Raw genomic sequence first — 20,306 nt, forward strand, 5'->3', positions numbered from 1 at the left:
AAAAATGGTGGCAACTTCCCAAATAAATAAATAAATAAATAAATAGAATGGCGAAGTTCCTGTTAGGTTTGGCAAATTGCTATAATTGACTTTTTCGCCTGTCTTCAACAATTGCATATGCCTTCCAATTATCAGAGCTCCAGCAGAAACGTATAAACAGGAATGCTTTGTTTTAAAAAAGAAAGAAAGTGTAGCTCACCAGTGAATGGGACATTATGATTGCCTAGCGTGTTGTAGAAGTGACAATGTGAATATGTAAACATATGTAAAGATCTGTAGAAATAAAGTATGCCAATTGATTTCGTTTTTTTTACAACCAGATTAAAACAAATAGTTCATTATTGTGGTTGTAGTTTGCACTGCACTGAATTATGCTGACAGCAATTTGTAACATTTGGACTCTTATTAGCCAAACATCCTTTAAATAGAAGACATATACAGCTTTTAAACGGTGTTCCCACACACTCTCCATCTCGCACATAAACACTCATCTTCCCAACGCAGTCATTTCGGAATCACTCACATGCTCACTCTTCCTTCAAATCGCCTCCAATGTACCCTCATATTCCCCCGAGGGCTTTCACTGCACTGTAAGGAATTCCATTTCGACAAAGACACAGGGCGAATGCGTCTAAAAACAACGAAGCACTAAGAACAATTTGAAGCCTTCCACTCGCTCACCTGAATCGTCGTCTCGTGGAACCGCTATCAAGCAACATGAGGTAAATGAGTCCTGCACAATGAGGGGCAGCTAATTGTAATAGTCGCGAGCAATTGTCCATGCGTCATTAAAGTCCAACAACTTCAAACACAGAATCAATAGGATTTGCGAGTCACAAAAAAAACACACACGCTGAATTGCAAAACTGAGAACCAACCGCCTAGACAATCCCAAAACACTTCACTTGGCTGGACACACAAATGGTACTGTGCAACTTATACCTCATGAGCTAGCTAGCTAGCTACAAGTAGCAATGAGCTTTGGCCGGCCCCTGCTGCGATTAAACACGTTTCGGAGTCGCTCCTAAGTCACAAAACAACACCCCTGTGGCGGTGAATAAGTTATTATTATGTTCTGACAATTCTGGCGTTCTCACAAACGGATGACATGGAAAGACAGAGAAGCCATGCTAATTGCTAAGTTACCCTAAGACCGACACAGGTCGCACGTTTAACACCGGGATTAAGTGCTTGGGGTGATCAAGTCTACCGATCACAGACGACGTCCAACTTTTGAACAACAAAATAGCAGGCAAATTAACAAGTGTTTGGACTCTGGAGGGAAGATCTACTCGCTAACAAAGAAGCGTAACAGGAAATTAATTACAGTACGCTCAAATTATAAAGAAATGTACATTATTTGTAGTAAATAAATGTACAAATTAAGTTAGATTGGATAGTTCCTTAAGGCACACTAGCATGCCACCGCACAGAGGTCTTGAATGCTGTACTCAGTTGTGGAGATACTGAATAGCGTTAAACAGTTTTTCACCATTTCAGGTTTCCAGATTGGGAGGGGGCGAGGGGGGTGGCAATAAACAGCTTGAAGCCTCTTTCTGAAGAAATGCTCACTAGCTGCCACTGCTGCTTGCTGTGAAGTGAGTTGAGTTCACTGTCACAAGAAATAACAGCACTCGTATCTAAAAATGTTGCTCTAAAGTCCAAGCAAAGAATTGGCCGAATAACAGCTTGCATCTTAAAAAACAACAACACTCAGAAGTCGAGACACTCGTATCTCAAGGTACGAGTGTAGGCCTACGCGTGTTTTACAGTTGGCCATGCTTTGAACTTGCAATATTAAAACACCACACTACATGAATATATCACAAGTGTGAAATTGGTTTTTGCACAGAGGAATGAAGTCTTCAGGCTATGTGACATGAATGAATTTGACAAAAATCCCTTGCTGCAATGCCCGATGCTCTTATCGTCTCGTGAGCAAATGAGGATACAATACGGTTTTGGAATAAATTAAACAAAATAAGATCATAAAGATAATGACAAAAATTAGTATTTTTCTTAATTAATTAATAGTAATTACATTTTTAAAAGTATGTTGTAAAAAAACACGTTAAAGCCTTAAAAGCATAAATAAAGCAAATAACTGTCAGAAAGCTGATTGTCTGACATCCTTCCTGACAATTGCTCCATTTTTCTCATCTTGCCTCCATACGTTTCATTTCCGCCACAGCATCACACCGCCAGCCATTAAAGGGGTTTTGCAACCAACTGGAGAAACAATACAAGTCATTTGTAAAAAACATTGAGACTCATTGAGTGGGCTCACTGTTGTTGTCCCTACACACCAGTCTTCCGGATCCCACTCCTAATCTACCCCTTCTCATTCTCATTATCCGCCTTTCTTGTCTCAACCCCTGCTGGGCTCCCACCGGGCCAACAAAGTCAAAAAAAAATTAATGTACGTAAACGTATGCACTACAGTATAACATGATGCAGTAACAAGAGTAAAAAAAAGAAATTGGGACATTTAATCATCTTCGACCAGTTTTAAATATTTTACCCCTCATGTAGCTAATTAAAAGAGCAAACCAAAATACTCGAAACAGCGTTCGGTACGATGCAGTGCACCTGCATCTTCGACACCAGGCAGGCACATAAAGCAAACGCAGCATATTTGAGCACGTATCTCTAACGAAGCCCTTGTGCTTACCCTCATTAAATGTTTTATGAAGCACTTTCTCTCATCTGAAACATGTTGTTTTAGTCTCGCAATGTTTATTATGGCTTATTAGCTTCAGCACAGACGCCTGACGACCCTAATAGTTGACACTACAATACACGACATGAAGACCCCGTGAGGTGCGCCACCCCTCCCCTCCACGTGCGGCTGCCGTAGATGTAAGCAATAACAATAACATCATGGCGCACTACAGAGGCTCATTCGCCCCCAGAGCTTTATCACCCACGGTGTGTGTGTCTTTGAAGATTACGTGCACATCTGTTATCGAAACTGCATTCTGTGCGACTGCCAAGCAATTTTGCCCATCGAGTTTCGCAACATAATGACATTTGCCATAAGAGATAGTAAAGTTATGGAGGACAATATTTATTTATTTAGGAAATATATATATATCCTAAATAACTAACGAACAGTAAAAACAAACACAAAAATAAAAACGAGATTCAAAAAATAAAAATAAATGCAAAAATAAATAAATAAATAAATAGAATTAAATAATCAATAAATAACAAAATTCTGCTCCCACATTTATTTATTTTATGCTGCAGATGCTGTCAGGTCGAACTTTTTGCAACGGCGGAGCCCAACCCCAAGACACGCTTAGGACCGCCCCCCTCATTTGAATAACATTTCGACCTGACAAGAGCGTCTGCTGCATGAAATAAATAAATGTGAGAGCAGAGCGTTTTTTTATTGATTGATTGATATTTAATTCTAAGTATTTATATATTTATTTGAATGTAGCCCGCAAGGGGGCACAAGCCAGTGTTTTTTTGTGCCGGTCCCAAGCCCGGATAAATAAAATAAAAAAAGAGGGTTGTGTCAGGAAGGGCATCAGACATAAAACTTTGGCCAAATCAAATATCTGACTTCCATACCGGATCAGTCGAGGCTCGGGTTAACAACGACCTACAGGGTGCCGGCGGGAAACTGGACTACTGTTGCTTGAAGAAGGAGAGGAGGAAGGGTGCGTTCGTAGGCAGAAAGAGAAGAGGAACACCAAGAGTCTAAGACTGAGAGTAGGGACTTTGAATGTTGGAACTATGACAGGAAAAGGTAGAGAGCTGGTTGACATGATGCAGAGGAGGAAGGTGGACATACTGTGTGTTCAGGAGAGCAGGTGGAAAGGGAGCAAAGTGAGAAGTTTAGCAGCAGGGTTCACGTTATTCTATCATGGTGTAGATAGGAAGAGAAATGGAGTAGCAGTTATCGGGAAGGAGGAGTTTTTTTGGAACGTCCTGGAGGTAAAAAAAAAAAAGAGTGATGAGCCTGAAGCTAGGAATCGAAGGTGTGATGATCAATGGGAGGAGAAGGAGAACTTTTGATTGGACCTTGATGAAATGATGCAGAGCATCCCTAGAAGTGAGAGAGTTGTCATTGGTGCAGACTTCAATGGACACGACACGTTGGTGAGGAGGTGATGGGCGAGTTTGGTATCCAGGAGAGGAACGCAGAAGGACAGATGGTGGTTGGACTTTGCAAAAAGAATGGAAATGGCGGAGAAGGAGACTTGGCGGTGGAACGAGGAGGTGCAGAAGTGGATCCAGAGAAAGAGGTTAGCGAAGAAGAAGTGGGGGCACTGAGAGGACTGAAGAAAGTAGACAGGAGGACAGGGGAAAGGCAGCGTAAGGTGAAAGTAGAAGTGGCAAAGGCCAAACAAGGGGCTTACGATGACTTGTATGCTAGGTTGGACAGTAAGGAGGACCAGGAAGTAGCAAAGGTTAGTAAGGATGAAGTGGGAAGGGCATTGAAGAGGACGAAGAGTGGAAAGGCACTCGGTCCTGATGATATACCTGTGGAGGTATGGAAGTGTCTAGGAGAGGTAGCAGTAGCATTTCTGACTGGGTTGTTCAACAGGATCTTAGTTTTACTACCCGTTTTCTTCAACATAAAAAAAAAAAAAAAAGTTACAGGACTGGCATCACCCAAAATACTGTCCATTTCAAATCCAAACATCAAACAATATTTCTACTAACTTAGAAGTGTGTTTCCACCTTCTCCACTTCAAAATGAAAATATATATAAACAAAAAAATTGCCTTGGAGTCATCTACACACACACAAAATGCATCAGATGTTCTCCGGTGAACCGAGCGATCAATATAATCAATGCGCCGCGGCGGTGAGATGGTGCGCTTCTGAACGCATGCTATGCCAAATATGCGCCCAAATGACACACTGGTGTTCAAATAGCAGTGGCACCGTCGCCGTGGAAACCATTCAGAACAGTGTGAATGCACTTCAAATGATTTGAAGGGTTTGTATCTTTGTGAGGGTACGGCGCGGAACGAGGAAGGCAGAAGGCTTCGCGCGCTCGCATTGTAGCTCACTGTGGGGGTGTGATACACTGCAGGTTACTTCACTGCTTCACTTTAATGCACACACACACACACACGAGAAAATAAAAAAAGCCCGCACATATACTGCATAATGGAGCACATCACCAAAAGTTGACTATCACCAATTGCTGGGTGGGGGGGGGGGGGGGGAATAAAATAAAAAGCACTATTGTAATGAGTTGGTTTATTGCTCCTGAGTGCATGGCTATGCATGTACAATATGTGTGGCAGGCAGAACACAGGCTTGCAGCTTAGGGCAGATTGAAAATAACTCTAATTAAGCATCACAGCTGTAGTGCGAGAGTGAGACAGGCCGGAGGGAGAAAGACAGGCAGAGACAGCAGAAACACAAAATAACGTTCCACATACAACGATCGGCGCAATAACAGCAGTTTTATTTGAACATGTTTAATGGTTTATCCTTGAGATGGAACTTAAAAATAGCAATGGGAGAATAAGTTTCTAATTAAAAACAAAAATGAGTGTGTCTCTCAATTACCAACCAAAGCATTTGGTACAGCTAAACGGTACCGCGAGGTAACATGAATGCGCATGATTAAAACTGAACATGATCATCTTTGCAAAGGCATCATTTTGGAAATAGCGTTTATTAGACTCATTTGCCCACTAAGAGCGTGATTCGGTCAAATGAGCAAAGCTTAATATACCATTATTTTAGGGGAGCTCAGTATACTTGAAAATGCTAGATGGAATACATTTAGCCCGCTGTATAGATTTTGACTTTTAACCACAAAGCTTCCAGCACCCTTTATTAAAACCAGGTCAAGGCTTGTTAATAAATAAATAAATAATAACATTGCATCCACGCCTTCCCCGCTACTCGAGAGCTATTGTGGGAATGCTAAACGCTAAGCTGGCTAGCTAGCTATCACGGCTAAATACTTACTTACCACAGCTCCTCTATGTCACTAATCCTCGCTTCCACGGTGGGATATAAAAGTACAATTCTGAAAAGTATCACTAGAGGAGGACAGTGAGTAGCCGAGTATGCAACGAACCGCACAAGAGGAGACCACGGGAGAACCTGGGAGTGCTAACGGCTAAGCTAATTTGAAATGCATGGCAGTGAAATACCGTATGAAAGCTGAGCAGTGCGCGGTGTTTACGTGCCGAAAATCCAAGCACTTGAGCAGCAGCAGCATCCCTAATGATAAGGGGTTAACTTCGGTTAGCAAACTTAACTCATTCACTGCCATCGACGGCTATAGACGTCAAAAATTCATTTGAACTATTTCTATTATATACCTGCTTGGCATATATGTTGTTCCCAGAATGCATTGCGTGGTGCAGTTAATGAAGTTACAGGACGTTCATCCATGTCATATGTGTTAAATGTTACTTGTAGCTAAATGTGTGTCACATTCAGCAAGTTTATGTTTGATTTATGTTGGTCTGTGTTTTTATTTTTTATTTTTTTCAACAAACCATAAGTTTAGGTTGTGTGTAAAATAATGAAATCCAGGTTAATTCCGTGTACAAGTTGCATTGCTCATCTGAGGATTTACATAATTCTAGGTTTTGATTTTGGCCGTCAGATTAATTGGTCTGACATTACTCCTTTTTTTATTTTTTATTTTTTTAACTGCACAAGAGCATCTCGCGGGTCGGATTACACCCCTTTACGGGCCTGATCCGGCCCGCAGGCCGTATGTTTGACACCCTTGATATAACTCATTCCAAAATGCATCCATTATGTTTGAGCATACATTTGTGGTTTGGTAAGCATGGATTTGCATACTCGCAGATTTTATCCTAACATTTGTTAATATATATTTTAGGCTTTTATTTATTTATTTATTTTTATTATTTTTTTTCACCCCCATCTTGTTTTTCACCCCCCCCCCCCAAAAAATTTTTTGGGGGGTGATTTTTTTTTTATAGCATTTTTAAATCATTTTTGCGGTTTGGAAAAGTTTAAATTGTACAATGAACGCCTGTTTAGCTACGTTCCGGACCTTGCTGCCATAGGTCAAAAACAACGATAGAGACCATTATAAAAATGTTGAATAAAATATCTGTCACATTTTTTTCCCCTACTGTTTATTGTGGTACTCAAAGACAAGTATTTGTCAGTCACTATAAAAGTCACTCATTACAGAGGATAAAGAACATATGCCTGTGAGTATTGCATGTGTTGTTCAACAGTTTGTGTAAACAGCTTTAACATAACACAATGCTAATTGTTAGCCTGCCTGTTGTGTTTTTGCATCGTTTGTTAGCATTTAGCAAATTTCCACAAGAGAAACTTAAGTCAAAATATTGCTGCAATACAGCAGGAGAACATTTGTTAAACCTTTCTAAACAACAGCATCGAGAATGCCAAATAGCAAGGAAGCAAAGGATGGGCCGCCATAAATTGAGGGAACTCCGCTCATTTTTATTGCTAACTCGAAACAACTTGTTGCTCCATTGGTCTCCCACTCTGCGCTGTGAGGAAACAAGTGGTGACAGCGAGGCACACTCTTCATCTTCAGCCATACAATAATTAGCGCGTTAAAAATCCACATCATGTATCTTATTGTATCCCTACTGCAGCATGGAGAGGGAAGTCAGCGTATTGCGCAACTGACTCCTTTGGAGGAGGATCACCTGCAGGGAGGAGGCACTGACACTGCAGAGATGTTCCAACCCTGCTGCAAGCAACCTTTTTGATGGGCATCGTGATGCAGAGCTTTATACAATGACCAGCCACAGCATTAGTCGCACTCATCCAAAACCAACATTTTGTGTCTAGTTTACAAACATATTTGAAGATGTTACCAATTAGTATTTTGACTTGTAACCAAAATATTAGAAACATCTCTTAGTACACAACTAAAACCACAATACTCCTACTGAGAGCTTTTATAAGTTAAAAAATTACAAAATACTTTTGGTAAGCTTAAATAAAAAACGCGCACTATATTAGATCTTGGTCACCAAAACATTAGCACACATTCACAATCACAACACTGATGCTGAGTTATTAGGTAACCAAAAACAGGAGTTCAGGTCTCAATATGTGATATAGTACAATATATGGGCTACCTATAAGCTAGCTAGCTGGTTCCATCCTTTTGCATGTTATATACTTTATACGTGCTTATACTGAAATGACTGTTTGACACGTGTTGTGCTAACGAACATCTCCCACCTGTTTCTCAAGGGCTTCCTTCCCCGTGGTGGACATTTTGGGTGCGGGTGCGCGCTCGCAGGTGCAGCCTTCCAACAGGTAAATTCCGGCGGGGCGGGCGCTCTGCTCGTTGTCGAAGTAGAAGAGGACATTCTGGTAAAGGGCGAAGAACTTGTTGTGCCAGCGGCTGTTCTCGGCCGTCTTCTTGCTCAGGAAGCCGCGTTTGGTGCCCTCTTTGCGCGCCACCGCCGACAGGAAGAGCGCGTGGCCCTCGTTGTAACGCACGCTCTTCTGCATCCTAAGCGCGGCTCAGATGTTCTTTTTACGTCTATTTGTCTTCTCGGTCAACGCTTGGCCATCTCCGGTTGGGGAAACTTTCCCCGTCGGTGGGGGAGGGCTCAGAGATGCCGAGCCGTGCGTAAAAGTTGTCCCGCCGCCGGCGCAAGCGCAGCGTCCGCCGCCGAGCTGCCCGCGCCCCGCGACGCCGAAGGGGAAGTCATGGCGCTCGCTCACAACTTCGGCGGCGACATCGAGAAGCCTCAAGTGGACGAGGACAGAATGACACAGAAGAGATAAGCTGTAATCGGCTTTTGGCTGTGGTCAAGTCTGTGTGGCTCAGATGTGCGCACACGTAACCACGAGCGCCGGCCCCTCCCTCCCCCCCTCCCGTGCGTGGCCGACTCTCTCACCGAGTGATTTGAAAGGCGGAGCGTGAATTTCTTACTACTTTAGGAATCCATGCAGGAACCAAACCAAACATACTGTAGAAGTCTTCTTTTATCTACAGACGCACCAGAGGTGGCAAAAAGCAGGTTCACATACTTGTGTTTATAGAAAAAAAAAAAAAAAAAGTAGACCAATTCAACTGCTTGGCTTGGGTCAAGTGTCAAAGTGTCCCGAGTTCCACTAGTGGTGTATGGCTCTCTCTAGTGGTACGCAAAACAATCACTGCCTATATACAGTTCAGTTGTATTTAACTTTTTAACATAATACATTTTCATGTTATTTTAAAAATAGTTTAACATTTTAGATGTAATACATATTAATATAATCATTATTCAGGTCTGTTTTTCCTTGAGTACATATTGGGGGGAATTGGGACCGGGGGCCGGCACGTGAATATTGAAGTATTCCAAAGATCCTGATTAAAAAAAAAAAAAAGGGCGGTAGGGATGAGAGGAGCCAAACCCCAAAATAATATTTTTTTAAGTTGCTTCTTCTTCTTTCTTTTTTTAAAATCTGCGAATATACGAATAGATGCGCCCAACTGAGCGTATATGCGGGAGTCCATTGTGCTATATTTTAAAGTTCCTGTAAAGTAAAAATAAATGTCTTTTAAATATGAACCACCAAATAGAATGTTAACAACCTGTCTAATTTGAATGGTTAAAAAAAAAAGAAGCCAAATGTAGCATACTTCTTGTATCCAACATCCTTACGCAAGAAATTATACACCATGGAGAGCAGCTACCCAAATAAATAAATAAATAAAATAAAATATATTTTTAAAAAGTTCTAAAAGAGTTTTGTCTTTCTGAAATGTACTCAAATACAAAAAAATATTTTTTACTGTTAATTTTTATACAATACCAGTTTTAATAAACGGGGAAAAAAATCATAGTGCTCAAACTGAGAAAAAAACAATAAACAAGAATCAACTCCAGCTTTTATGCTATCAAACTTATAAGGGGAAACCAAAAAGCTAAATTAGCTAATGATGCAAAAGGAAAAAAATGAAACCTTACCTTACGTGTTTTACTCCGATTAGGCGGAGAATTCCTGAACATGAGAAGCTTGTGCTTTTTAGCTGAACGCATGACACAACACATTTACCATGAAACATTCTTGGAGCTGACAACTTCAAACAATTTCCTTTAGGCCATGAATGGAGAATCTCTTGCTTCCTTCTGGTTCATGTTCGTCCATGTCGCTGCTTTGCAACGTTTCTTCCGTCTTGCAAGACCCCAAGGTCTCAATCACCAACGTTGACTTTACCTCTCTCTATTTACTATTAATATTGATTTTACATCTAGCTGTTATGGGTGGAGCCCAACAAGCACATTCAGATAAAGTATGGAGTATAAAAAAGTACAGATGTCTTGTTTTCAAATGTAGGGAGTAAGAGTAAAAAGTTGTCAGGGGAAAAAAAATATTAATTGCCTAATTAACTCATTCATTGCCATAAATTCATTTGAAAATGTTGTAAATGTACAATAACAAAAATTCTAGGTTTTCATACTCTTGTTAACAAAAGTGGGGAAAAAATGTTAAACTAATAGAAATAGTTTAAATGAATTTGATGTTTATAGCCGTCAATGCCAGTGAATGAATAAAAAAGAAAACATGATTAAAAATTTGGGGCGTCAGGCAATTCAAATTTGTCATCATAATTAATCCCATGACTTCACTAGTTAACTCACAATTAATCACAAATTTTATATCTGTTCTAAATGTACACTAAAAAAAAATCTAGGTTTTCATACTCTTGTTAACAAAAGTGGGACAAAATCTTTAACTAATAGAAATAGTTTAAATGAATTTTTTACGTCTATAGCCGTCAATGGCAGTGAATGAGTTAATTGGCGGTCAGTGTCTATATGTCTTCTTCAATGTGTTTGCAATATTAATACATATTAATCCTCTTTTCTCCTTGTTTGATGTTTAGCATGAAGCAATAAACAGCTTAATGCCTCTTTTTTTTTTTTTTTTTAAGAATTGTTCACACTATGCTAAACTGCTGCGAGACAAGTCAAGTCCATCGCCGTATCTCATGACACCACCTGTACATTAGATGTTGATTGGACATGCTTCAAAAGTGCCATGTTTGCAACATAGCTTTTTTTTTGTCTATGATCTCCAACAAGCCCAACATTTCAGAAACAAAGTGTTTGGGCTATAAAAAGGGGGCGAAAAAAGTTAATAACCTGTCCTGAACAAGCCACACATTTTGTTCTTTCGGATGTAATCTGTCGAGAGAAGCCGCCACACTGTTAATCAAAAATAATAACAAAAATCAAAGCAGCAATTCTCAAGCATCCCGAACGGACCGCAGACTTCTTGTTTCTTATATTACACCCAATCTGTTGAGCAATAACAAAAGAGCAATGGAAGGAATAATCACAACTAGAAATTGCAATGCCCTCAGATATTACACGCGAATGCTGAGAGCTGCAGAAAAAGTTGCGTCATTTTTTTTATCGGAAAAAATGAACGTGCACCCGCTGTCCTAATTAACTCATTCACTACCATTGACTGCTATAGATGTTAAAAAATCATTTTAACTAGTGCAATTAGTTTTAAAAAAATCCACTTAGTATGAAAACCTAGAAAAAAAATTATTGTACATTTATAACAAATATAAAACTTGTGATTAATCGTGAGTTAACTATTGAAGTCATGCGATTAATTACAAAATTTTAGTCGCCTGAAGTGATTAAAAAAAAAAAGATTACTAAAAATTAGGGCCGCCAGGCGATTACATTTTTTAATCGTAATTAATCGCATGAAATCACTAGTTAACTCACGATTAATCACAAATTTGATCATCTAGGTTTTTTTTTCATACTCTTGTTACCAAAAGTGAAAAAAACTTTTTTACTAATAGAGATAAGTTCAAATAAATTTTTGACGTCTATAACGGTCAATGGCAGCGAATGAGTTAAGCTGCATTTTGTACTTTGATTGCGTAGAATCTGTGGCGTGATGAGGCTGCTATTAAGTGGAAGGATAATAACTCGAGATTGCAAGATCCTTACAAATTCTTGTTTATTACATTGATTAGTATGTACACATTTCGTACCTAATTCACCGACACGTGCTGGCTGCCATCTCAAGTCGTGACCACACTATCCGATTTTGTCATTTATCCTTTTCTTCTTTCCTTTTCAAAGCACTTTAAAACTATGGCAAGTGCTAAATCTCATCTCAGCGCCATGAAAACAATCTGAGGTGGAAAGCGTTTCGGGCCTGAAATTTGTTCCGTCAAAGCCAGGATTCAATGTACCTTCAATCAATTAATGATTCATATAAAATGGTACAGCAATAGGTAACAACTCGTACCTTGACCTCAAGGATAAGGGGAGAAAAGCACTCCCTTATAGTAGTCGCACCATCCATAACAGTCATCCTTGGTGCATATTTAGACTGTTTACGTGCTAGTGTACAGAAAACACCAACCTGGGCCTAAAAAAAACAAAACAAACAAACACACCTGCAAAATGTTACATTTGCATTGCATGGTTGTCAGGACTTGGACTGCAGCCAGCGGGTGAGAGAGGATTTGTCCGAGATGCTCCAAAGCTCCGGCAGCAGCTTCCCCTTCGTCCTCCTAGAGACACACCAAACAAAACTCGTCGTCAGTCGAGCACACGTGTGCATATTCCCGCATATGCATTGAGTCTTTTGTAGTGTATCCATTGCACAGCTGTGTGTTGTCAACCTCTGACCGGGAGCTTAATCTCCACCCCCCCCCCCACCCTCCTCTCCTCCTCCATGTGTGTCTTGTGTACTCAGTGTGGTCTCAGTCCAACAAAGTACAAACATTTCATATAGGAAGGATTATACTGATGAGGAGGTACGGCTGCGTGTGTGTGTGTGGCGGTCGGACATTTTATATGCTGAGGATTACTCCGCGGCCGTGAACTTCCCAGCAGGCCGTCTGTTCCGCAGCCGGTATTTGGACGGTGTTTGCCATTCTTTATTACTTCAGATGTTGTCGTTTATAAGTTGATGCTAACGGCGTTGCCCGTTTGCTCTACGTTGACCGAAAGCCTGTCGATTCCAGCGAGGTTTCCGTGTTGTTCATGTTTAAAGACGACAATGGCATGGGGACAACTTCAAGTTAGAACCGCCGTTAGCCGGCTTTACACTGAGACTCTTTTTTTTGTCATTAACTTAACATGTGACATCTATTCCGATCTGCTGGTTACAAGCATCACTATATTAATCCGGGATGCCTTTTATATCAGTTGATGAATGTGCACCGCCCCGTAAATAAATAAATAAGGGGGTATTAGTTAGCCCCAAGGACGACATGAGTACTAAACATCACGTGGCTTATCAAGAGTTGCGATTGTTTTCTCACTTTTATTAAAAGCGACAACATAATACAAACAAGCCACAAGTAGTTTAAAACAATCTCTGTTCGACGACGACGTCACCAGGCACGGGCCGATTACCGGTTTTGACAGTTGACCTTGGTATTAAAAAGTCAAGGTTTCTGTAACTATGAGCGCTTTCTTTTCTTTTTTTGGGAGGGGACGTCTAAGCGGGGCGCAATATGATTGGCTGCTTGCAGAGCTGAGTAAACAAGCCACTTCTTTGAAGTCACTTTCCTCCAATTGGAGAGGGAGCCACTGGAAAATTGGGGTGCTTTGTGCGCTGACAAAAATAAATAAATAAATAAAAGTAAAAAAAAAAAAATGCCAGCAGGTAACAGTTAGCCCCAAGGACGACATGAGTAGTAGGGTTGGGTATCGATTATAATTTCCTCAATCAATTCGATTTTGAGTCACAAGAGTTCAGTTCGATTCAATTTCGATTTTTTTCCCCTGATTGGATTCACTTCAATTCAATCCGATATTGATTAATTATGGAACAGCAATTCTTCTTAAATATCAAGGACAAGATAAAAACTCCGCAAACATTAAATTCCAAATAATATTTTGGGGAGGAAGTAACTGGATAGATGATTTAGTTTATTCATGAAAGTAACACAAGTTGTAATCACTTAAGTGTTACACAAACATTGACATCAGCAAGGATGAGATGAAAATATTGTCATAATTTTAACTCAATAATTGTAAATGTAAATTAAAAACATTCTGAATTGTTTTAAAATGCAGTCAATTTAAATTCATATGAACAGTCAATTTCAAGAAAATGGTAAGATTAAAAAAAAAAGTGGCCTTTAAAACTCTATTTTCCTATAAATTTATTGGAAAAAGATATTAAAATAATCAATTCATGGTTTTATGAATCAATAGACTCGAAAAGGAAAATTTGATACTGAATATTCGATTTTTTTAAACCCAACCCTAATGAGTAGCCCAAGGATCTGTTCTAAAAATAGCTCACAATTGATGGGACACTGCGACTTACTAAGAACGATTCAAACAGAAGACGCCAGCACTTTTTTTGCTACATAGCGGTGGGAAAACGCAAGCAGCCCTAAACCCTTTTAACAACTTTTAACTGACAGAGGCAGCACTTCACACGCCGCGCTGCGCGTGTGGCACATGAACACATCACCAACACAAATATGAAATTGGTGAATTGATGTGCATCCAAGCCATCAAAAAGTCAATTTTCCAAAACATGACCAATTTAAGTCACTCATTAAAATGTTTCTCCTGTCCTGCTGTTTGCTTCAATTGTCTCCTGGCTTCAAGCGTCTCACGAATGCAGGTTTCGTGCGGCAGAAGGCAAACAATGCGACAGACAAACACAACGACAATAAATGACGCTTTTAATAGGCGAGCTCGTCTTTCGCCCTCGTAGCAAGCGCGCACAAAGGCCCGTGAGAGGCTCCGCTAATCTCGCGTCTGACATTCCTGGAATATTGTGTACAATTTGTGCTCGAGAATTGTGAGCACGGCTATAAAATCAGGTTCATTTGGGGTGTTAACCCTTGCATAAACATTCCATTTCATGTCGCTGAAGCCGCTTTGAATTTTCAACCTCACGACATGCAGACTCGCCGCTCTCACATGTCAGGATCCATTAAAGCGCCGATAAGATGACTTTTTCTTCTTTCTTTTTTTTCATCTTAAAGGGCTCACGTCTGCAATGTTGGGTTAAAGTGTATGTTTGATAGACACGACATTCATTTCAGTACAAAGTGAAGCCGGTCCACAAACGTGCTTTTTCACGGCATATAAAAACCTTTCCAGTTGAAAGATTTTGCATGTAAATCTATATTACTGTCATCATCACACAGCAGCCTCCGCACTGAAATAGACACAGTGCCTCATTTGATCACAAAAGTTCTTTTTTTTTTCTTTCTCTCCCATTATGTAGCAATCCCAAGTAGCACAGACTTCTCATCTAGCAAATGCATAATTCGGAGTGAACTTGGCAAACGAGCAGCAAACTGCGTTTGTGCTAAATGAATATTTAGCCACTGTATTCATGAAAGGACATCTAAATGCAGACATTTTCTTGAATTTTCTCACTCTTTTTAGTTTGAAATTGTATTGGGTTGAATGACTGCTTATGATTTCATCAGTGCGTTCTTTTATACCAGGGGTCAGCAACTTTTCCTGTCAAAACAGCCATTTCAGGCCAAATAAATAAGCAAAAATGTGTCTGGAGCTGCAAAACATTTGAAGATTGAACGTGTTCTTTTCTGCCTGTTTTATTCAATCCTCTGACATTTTTGGCAATTTCATGAATATTTTATGGTAACTTTCTGCTTTTCCCCTTTGGACATTTTATGGTCACTTTTTGACATTTTTAGATAATTAAAAAATCATCTACCTTTTGGCTCTCTTTTTCTCATAACTTACAAATTTGGACTCTGACATTTTTTAAATATTTAACTCATCCACTTCCCAGCCATTTTCCCTGAAGCAACCCCCTTTGCTCCCGGCTGTTTTTCTGGAATTTGGCCCACAGAATATTGCTATAAAAACCTCTCTTCTTTCATCAGAAAAAAAATTAATTTCTATCTAATTCCATTTTGCAGCGATGAGCATTAGAATATAGCTAGGTTTCATCGCTTCACAAATCTGTATAGAACTGTGGCTGAATTAGTTTTTTTCAACATGGCCCTGGTTGATCTATTTTGCTCTGCTGCCACCTGCTGGCCGTTTTTGTAATAACTACCATTGCTTCAACTGTTTTCTGCAACAAAGCCTTCTGTATGCTCTACCATAAAAAAATGTTTTTTGTTTATTTGTACTGCATACCTGAAGCTTATTGGGTCAACGACCTTAAAGGAACAGCATTTTTGAATGTGTGCCTGGGTTCACCTTCGTGAGTTGACTGCATCCTCTAGCTCTCGGGCCTTGAGGGCCGCAGTGTGGAGTATTGACTGCGGGATATCAGCCAAGCGGGCGACGTTGAGGCCGTAACTCCGTCCAGCAGCTCCTTCGCTTAACTGGTAGAGGAAGGTGATGAATTCCGGACAAACCTCTCCATCTGCAAAGATAACAGCTCTAAAGTCTAAAATGCCTGAAAGGTCTTCAAGTGGAAGTCAACCTTAAACATTTCTTGACAATATGTTATATGTGACCTCACTAGTCTAAACATGACATTCTGATTAACTCATTGACTCCCATCCATTTTCACTGAAGCAACCCCCTTCGCTCCTGGCTGATTTACTGAATTTTGACTGATTTTGCAAGGCCTACAGAATATTGTGTTCTATTGATATAAAAACATGGACCTACCAAAAGAAATGTTAGTGTCTTTTCTTTCATCAGGAAAAAAAAGTATATTTCTATCTGTTTCCGTTTTGCAGCAATTAGCATTAGAATATTGCTACGTTTCATCATTATTCACACATCCGTTTAATACAGTGGGGGAACGAGCTTTTTGCAACATGGCCCCGGCTGATCTCTTATACTCTGCTGCCACCTGCTGGCCGTTTTTGTATTTAAAATAGAACGTATTTATACGTTTTTAGGAGCAAATGAGTTAATATTACATTTGTGGAATATGAGTTATGAAGCAATATTAACCAGAATACCGTATTTAGACTAGTGGGGCAGCATAAAACATATTATTGTCAAGAAAATTTTTTGGGGGGGTTGACTTCCCTTCCCTTTCCTTTAAATGTACACGCAGAAACGCATACCTTGTGTGTCAGTAGCCACATCAGGTTCATTGAAGAGAAAGGACATGTGGTAGTTGGACACATGTTGCGGGTACACTCGCTCCAGCTCACATAAGGGAGGATAGTGGGTCACAAAGAGGGTGAACGACCTCACCTGCAGTGAAGGAAGGAAATAAAGCATTCATCCATTCATTTCATTCAACCATCCATGCTGACTTTGGGCTAATCACAAAGCACATGTAGCAACCATTAGGATTTAGAAACTTCAATCTGGTAAAAAAAAAAAAAAAAACCTGCATGTGTTAAATAATGGCTGACCCATGTCAACAAGATTGTTGTTGGCACTGTTTCCATGTTATGTAAAGTCTGTCCAAAAAGAAAGAGACTACGAGAATAAATTCACTTGCCATGCGAGCTAACCTCTGCCCACCTACTCACCAGCTTTGCAAGCCGCTACCAACAAATAAGAATTTCAGATCCAACTATTGTGCAGAACATGAAAATGTTCAAGCAGATGCTCTCATCTTCATGTTGGATTTGTCATCTTTCCAACAATCCCGTACAACAATTAAAAATGCAAAAAGTCCGAGTCCATGTCAAGTTCGAGTCCACAAGATGAGATCAAGAGTAAAATTGGCGAAAATGTTATTATGCTCACCAGGTGGCCAAAGTCAATGCTGGTCTATTTTAATCATGTAAAAAATTGTATTTCAAGTTTCTTTTGAATGAAGACGATAATTTTCAGAAATAAAAACAGTCGGTTGGGTCGCTAAAAATATTTTTGCGAGTCCTACGGCTGAATCCGAGACAACAACAAAAACATGTCGAGCCCAGACTTCAGTCCGAGTCCGGACTCAGCCCTGCACTGTGGCAAATTATTTGTTTGAAGCCCAGAATTATCCAAAATATCTTAGGCTAAACAAAATGAAATCAGAAGATTCAACTAATGGGTCAAGCCAAGCCCCCAATTGATGGATAAATGAAATGATAACGCTTTTGTCACAAAATAAATGTGTGTGCCTGTTCCCTGTTTATTTCTGTGCATACGCCTTGATGATTATCAAGTCTTTATTGGAGTGCAAGAGAGATATGTGGGAGGGAGAAATAGGGATTTAGAAAATGTAATACGCGCAACAAATGGTAGGTGTGGTAACAATTATGTAAGAGTCTGTCTCCGCCGGAGAACAAAGAGGATTTGAGTCGACTGTGGATTCAGATCAAAACAACGCACCAATGTTGTATTTGATTCCTTCTCTTTGGGATTTAGCACTGCAAACATTCACTTCTGGAGCCTTTGACATCATTCTAGTAACTACGACAATGTGTATAGCGTTACATTTCAAACAAAAATGGGGAGAAATGTGGTGTTGTTAGCTCAAGTACACACCAGCTGACAAATGTAATTAATTCTCCTGCGCATTTTAATGACTTAAAAAAAACACAAATAATAATTAAACTTGAATGCCCCCCCTCCCCGTTTTGAAAAAAAAAAACGCTGTTCTCTAAAAAACTGCACAACATGAATGACTCCAGGACAACCGTGCTACCTCGCTCGGCGTGACAAAGGTCACGTCACTAGAAATACTGTACCTCAGTCTGAACAGGACGAGCGGGGCGACGCCCACGCTCTTCCAGGAAAAGGCACGCGGACCTGCGCTCGCGCGTTACTTTAAATCACTGCTGTCCACCTACATTGAAAGGTACAAACAAATGAAGCGCGGTGGCGGGCGATTGGCGTGTGAATAATGGTGTGATTGGATGCTAATGGGCGCTCGTTAGCAGACCACCCCAGGGTGCACTGACAGCCTCGTTGGTGGGAGACGCTGATGAAATTAAAGAGTTGAAGCGATTGGTCAAGTCATCGATTAATTGATAGAAAGCTCATGAGTTCAAATGAATCATTTTGGTGGTTTCCAGTTCTGACTCCAGTCTAGTTCATCACTCTGATACAGGGATGGGCAACTGGCATCCAGCGGGACCTCACTCTGAGTGGCTCCTTGATTAATTAAAAAATTAATAAAAAAATAAAAGTTTTTTTTTCCTTACACGAAACCAAAATTATAATATATAAGGTATAATATATGGGTAAAGGGGAGAAAATCTCTGGAAACTTTTTATGCAAGAGTCACAGTATGGGGTTATTTTGTTGTTTGCTTCAAACTCTTTGTTGTTGGGTTAGAATAGTTGATATTTTATACATGCACTGAAAAATGCATTAGTAAAAATGAAATATGAAGCATTAAGTTAGGAAGTGCGTGGTCCTATGTCTATGTGGCCCACACTGAGGAAAAACTGTGGCCCCATCCTGCATGAAGTCGTCCGTCCCTGCTCTACTAATTAAAATTTCCCCAAAAATAATTAACAAAAAAAATCTAAATTATTCCACCAAAATTCATTAATAATTGGCACAATTCAAAGGCACATTCAATAAAAAAAAATTGAAATCATTCAATTTATCTTTGGAACAATTTTCAACATGCCAAAAATACCCACTTACCAAAAATTCAACATTTTCACCATCAAAATATCCACAAAAAAATTCTAAATTGCAAATTTTGGGCTTTTCCCCTCTAATTTCTACTTCTTCTTTCTTTTTTGTCATTCCTGCGTTGTTGTTTTTTTCAAAATAAAAGCCAAAAATTATAATGTCACCCCCTCTAATTACAATTTTTTTTGACTAATTTAAACTGTTTATCCTTTTTTTTCAAAATAAAAGCCAAAAATTATAATGTCACCCCCTCTAATTACAATTTTTTTTGACTAATTTAAACTGTTTATCCTTTTTTTTCAAAATAAAAGCCAAAACTATGACTTTTTTTGTTCTCTAATTTTTATATTTTTTGATTGATTCAAACCATTCTAACATTAACCTGTTCATCTTATGCCAACAGCAACAATTTTTCAAAATAAAAGATAAAAAATTAAGTTTTCACCTTTTCTTGTATATCACCTCTGACTTCTCCACTTTTGACACATTTAAACCATTCCAAATTTAAACTGTGCTCATTTCAGGTCATTCCATACATTTTCATTCAGCCTCTCAGCCTTCATTGCATTCTCGAGTTCTTAATGTGAAGCTTCAACTCGACACAGTGGTGTGAGTTTTTTTTTTTCTTCCTAACGACACGCTGTCAGTCAGCCATGGGATTTGAGCGTGTCCGCAAAAGGCTCGAGGTGTCAACACAGCAACGCCGTCCTTCCACCTCACAACGCTTTTCTATCCAATTAGACGCAACTACATTTCCTCTCCGCTATGTCAGTGTCCGCACCTCGCAGCTAACAAGCGCTCGCCGAGGGCAGTTTATGAGCCTCAAAGACAAAGTGGATAAGATTTGGTGTATAAATGTTGCATGTGTGG

General features: G+C 39.7%; 2 protein-coding genes across 6 annotated transcripts in view; both read right to left on the reverse strand.

The window, feature by feature from the left end:
* LOC147173635 (ras-specific guanine nucleotide-releasing factor 2) overlaps positions 1 to 8,816 on the reverse strand; it is a 41,756-nt gene extending 32,940 nt beyond the window's left edge. For all 4 annotated transcript variants that reach the window (XR_015094798.1, XM_086075448.1, XM_086075447.1 and 1 more), the window contains exon 1: positions 8,194 to 8,816. Coding sequence is in view for 3 of the 4 variants with exons in the window: in XM_086075448.1 (XP_085931574.1) it covers positions 8,194 to 8,469 (276 nt within the window). In the remaining variant the exon portion in view is untranslated. The remainder of the gene's footprint in view (positions 1 to 8,193) is intronic.
* Positions 8,817 to 11,919: 3,103 nt separating this feature from the next.
* Positions 11,920 to 20,306, reverse strand: part of msh3 (mutS homolog 3 (E. coli)) — a 42,533-nt gene continuing 34,146 nt past the window's right edge. For both annotated transcript variants that reach the window (XM_086075450.1, XM_086075449.1), the window contains exons 22-24: positions 16,970 to 17,102; positions 16,143 to 16,311; positions 11,920 to 12,499 (exon numbers count right to left, since the gene is read on the reverse strand). In XM_086075450.1, coding sequence (XP_085931576.1) covers positions 12,415 to 12,499; positions 16,143 to 16,311; positions 16,970 to 17,102 — 387 coding nt within the window. In that variant the 3' untranslated portion in view covers positions 11,920 to 12,414. The remainder of the gene's footprint in view (positions 12,500 to 16,142; positions 16,312 to 16,969; positions 17,103 to 20,306) is intronic.

Source organism: Leptonotus elevatus, chromosome 5 (genome assembly GCF_054856555.1).
Source record: "Leptonotus elevatus isolate MCC_2025b chromosome 5, RoL_Lele_1.0, whole genome shotgun sequence".
NCBI lineage: Eukaryota > Metazoa > Chordata > Actinopteri > Syngnathiformes > Syngnathidae > Leptonotus > Leptonotus elevatus.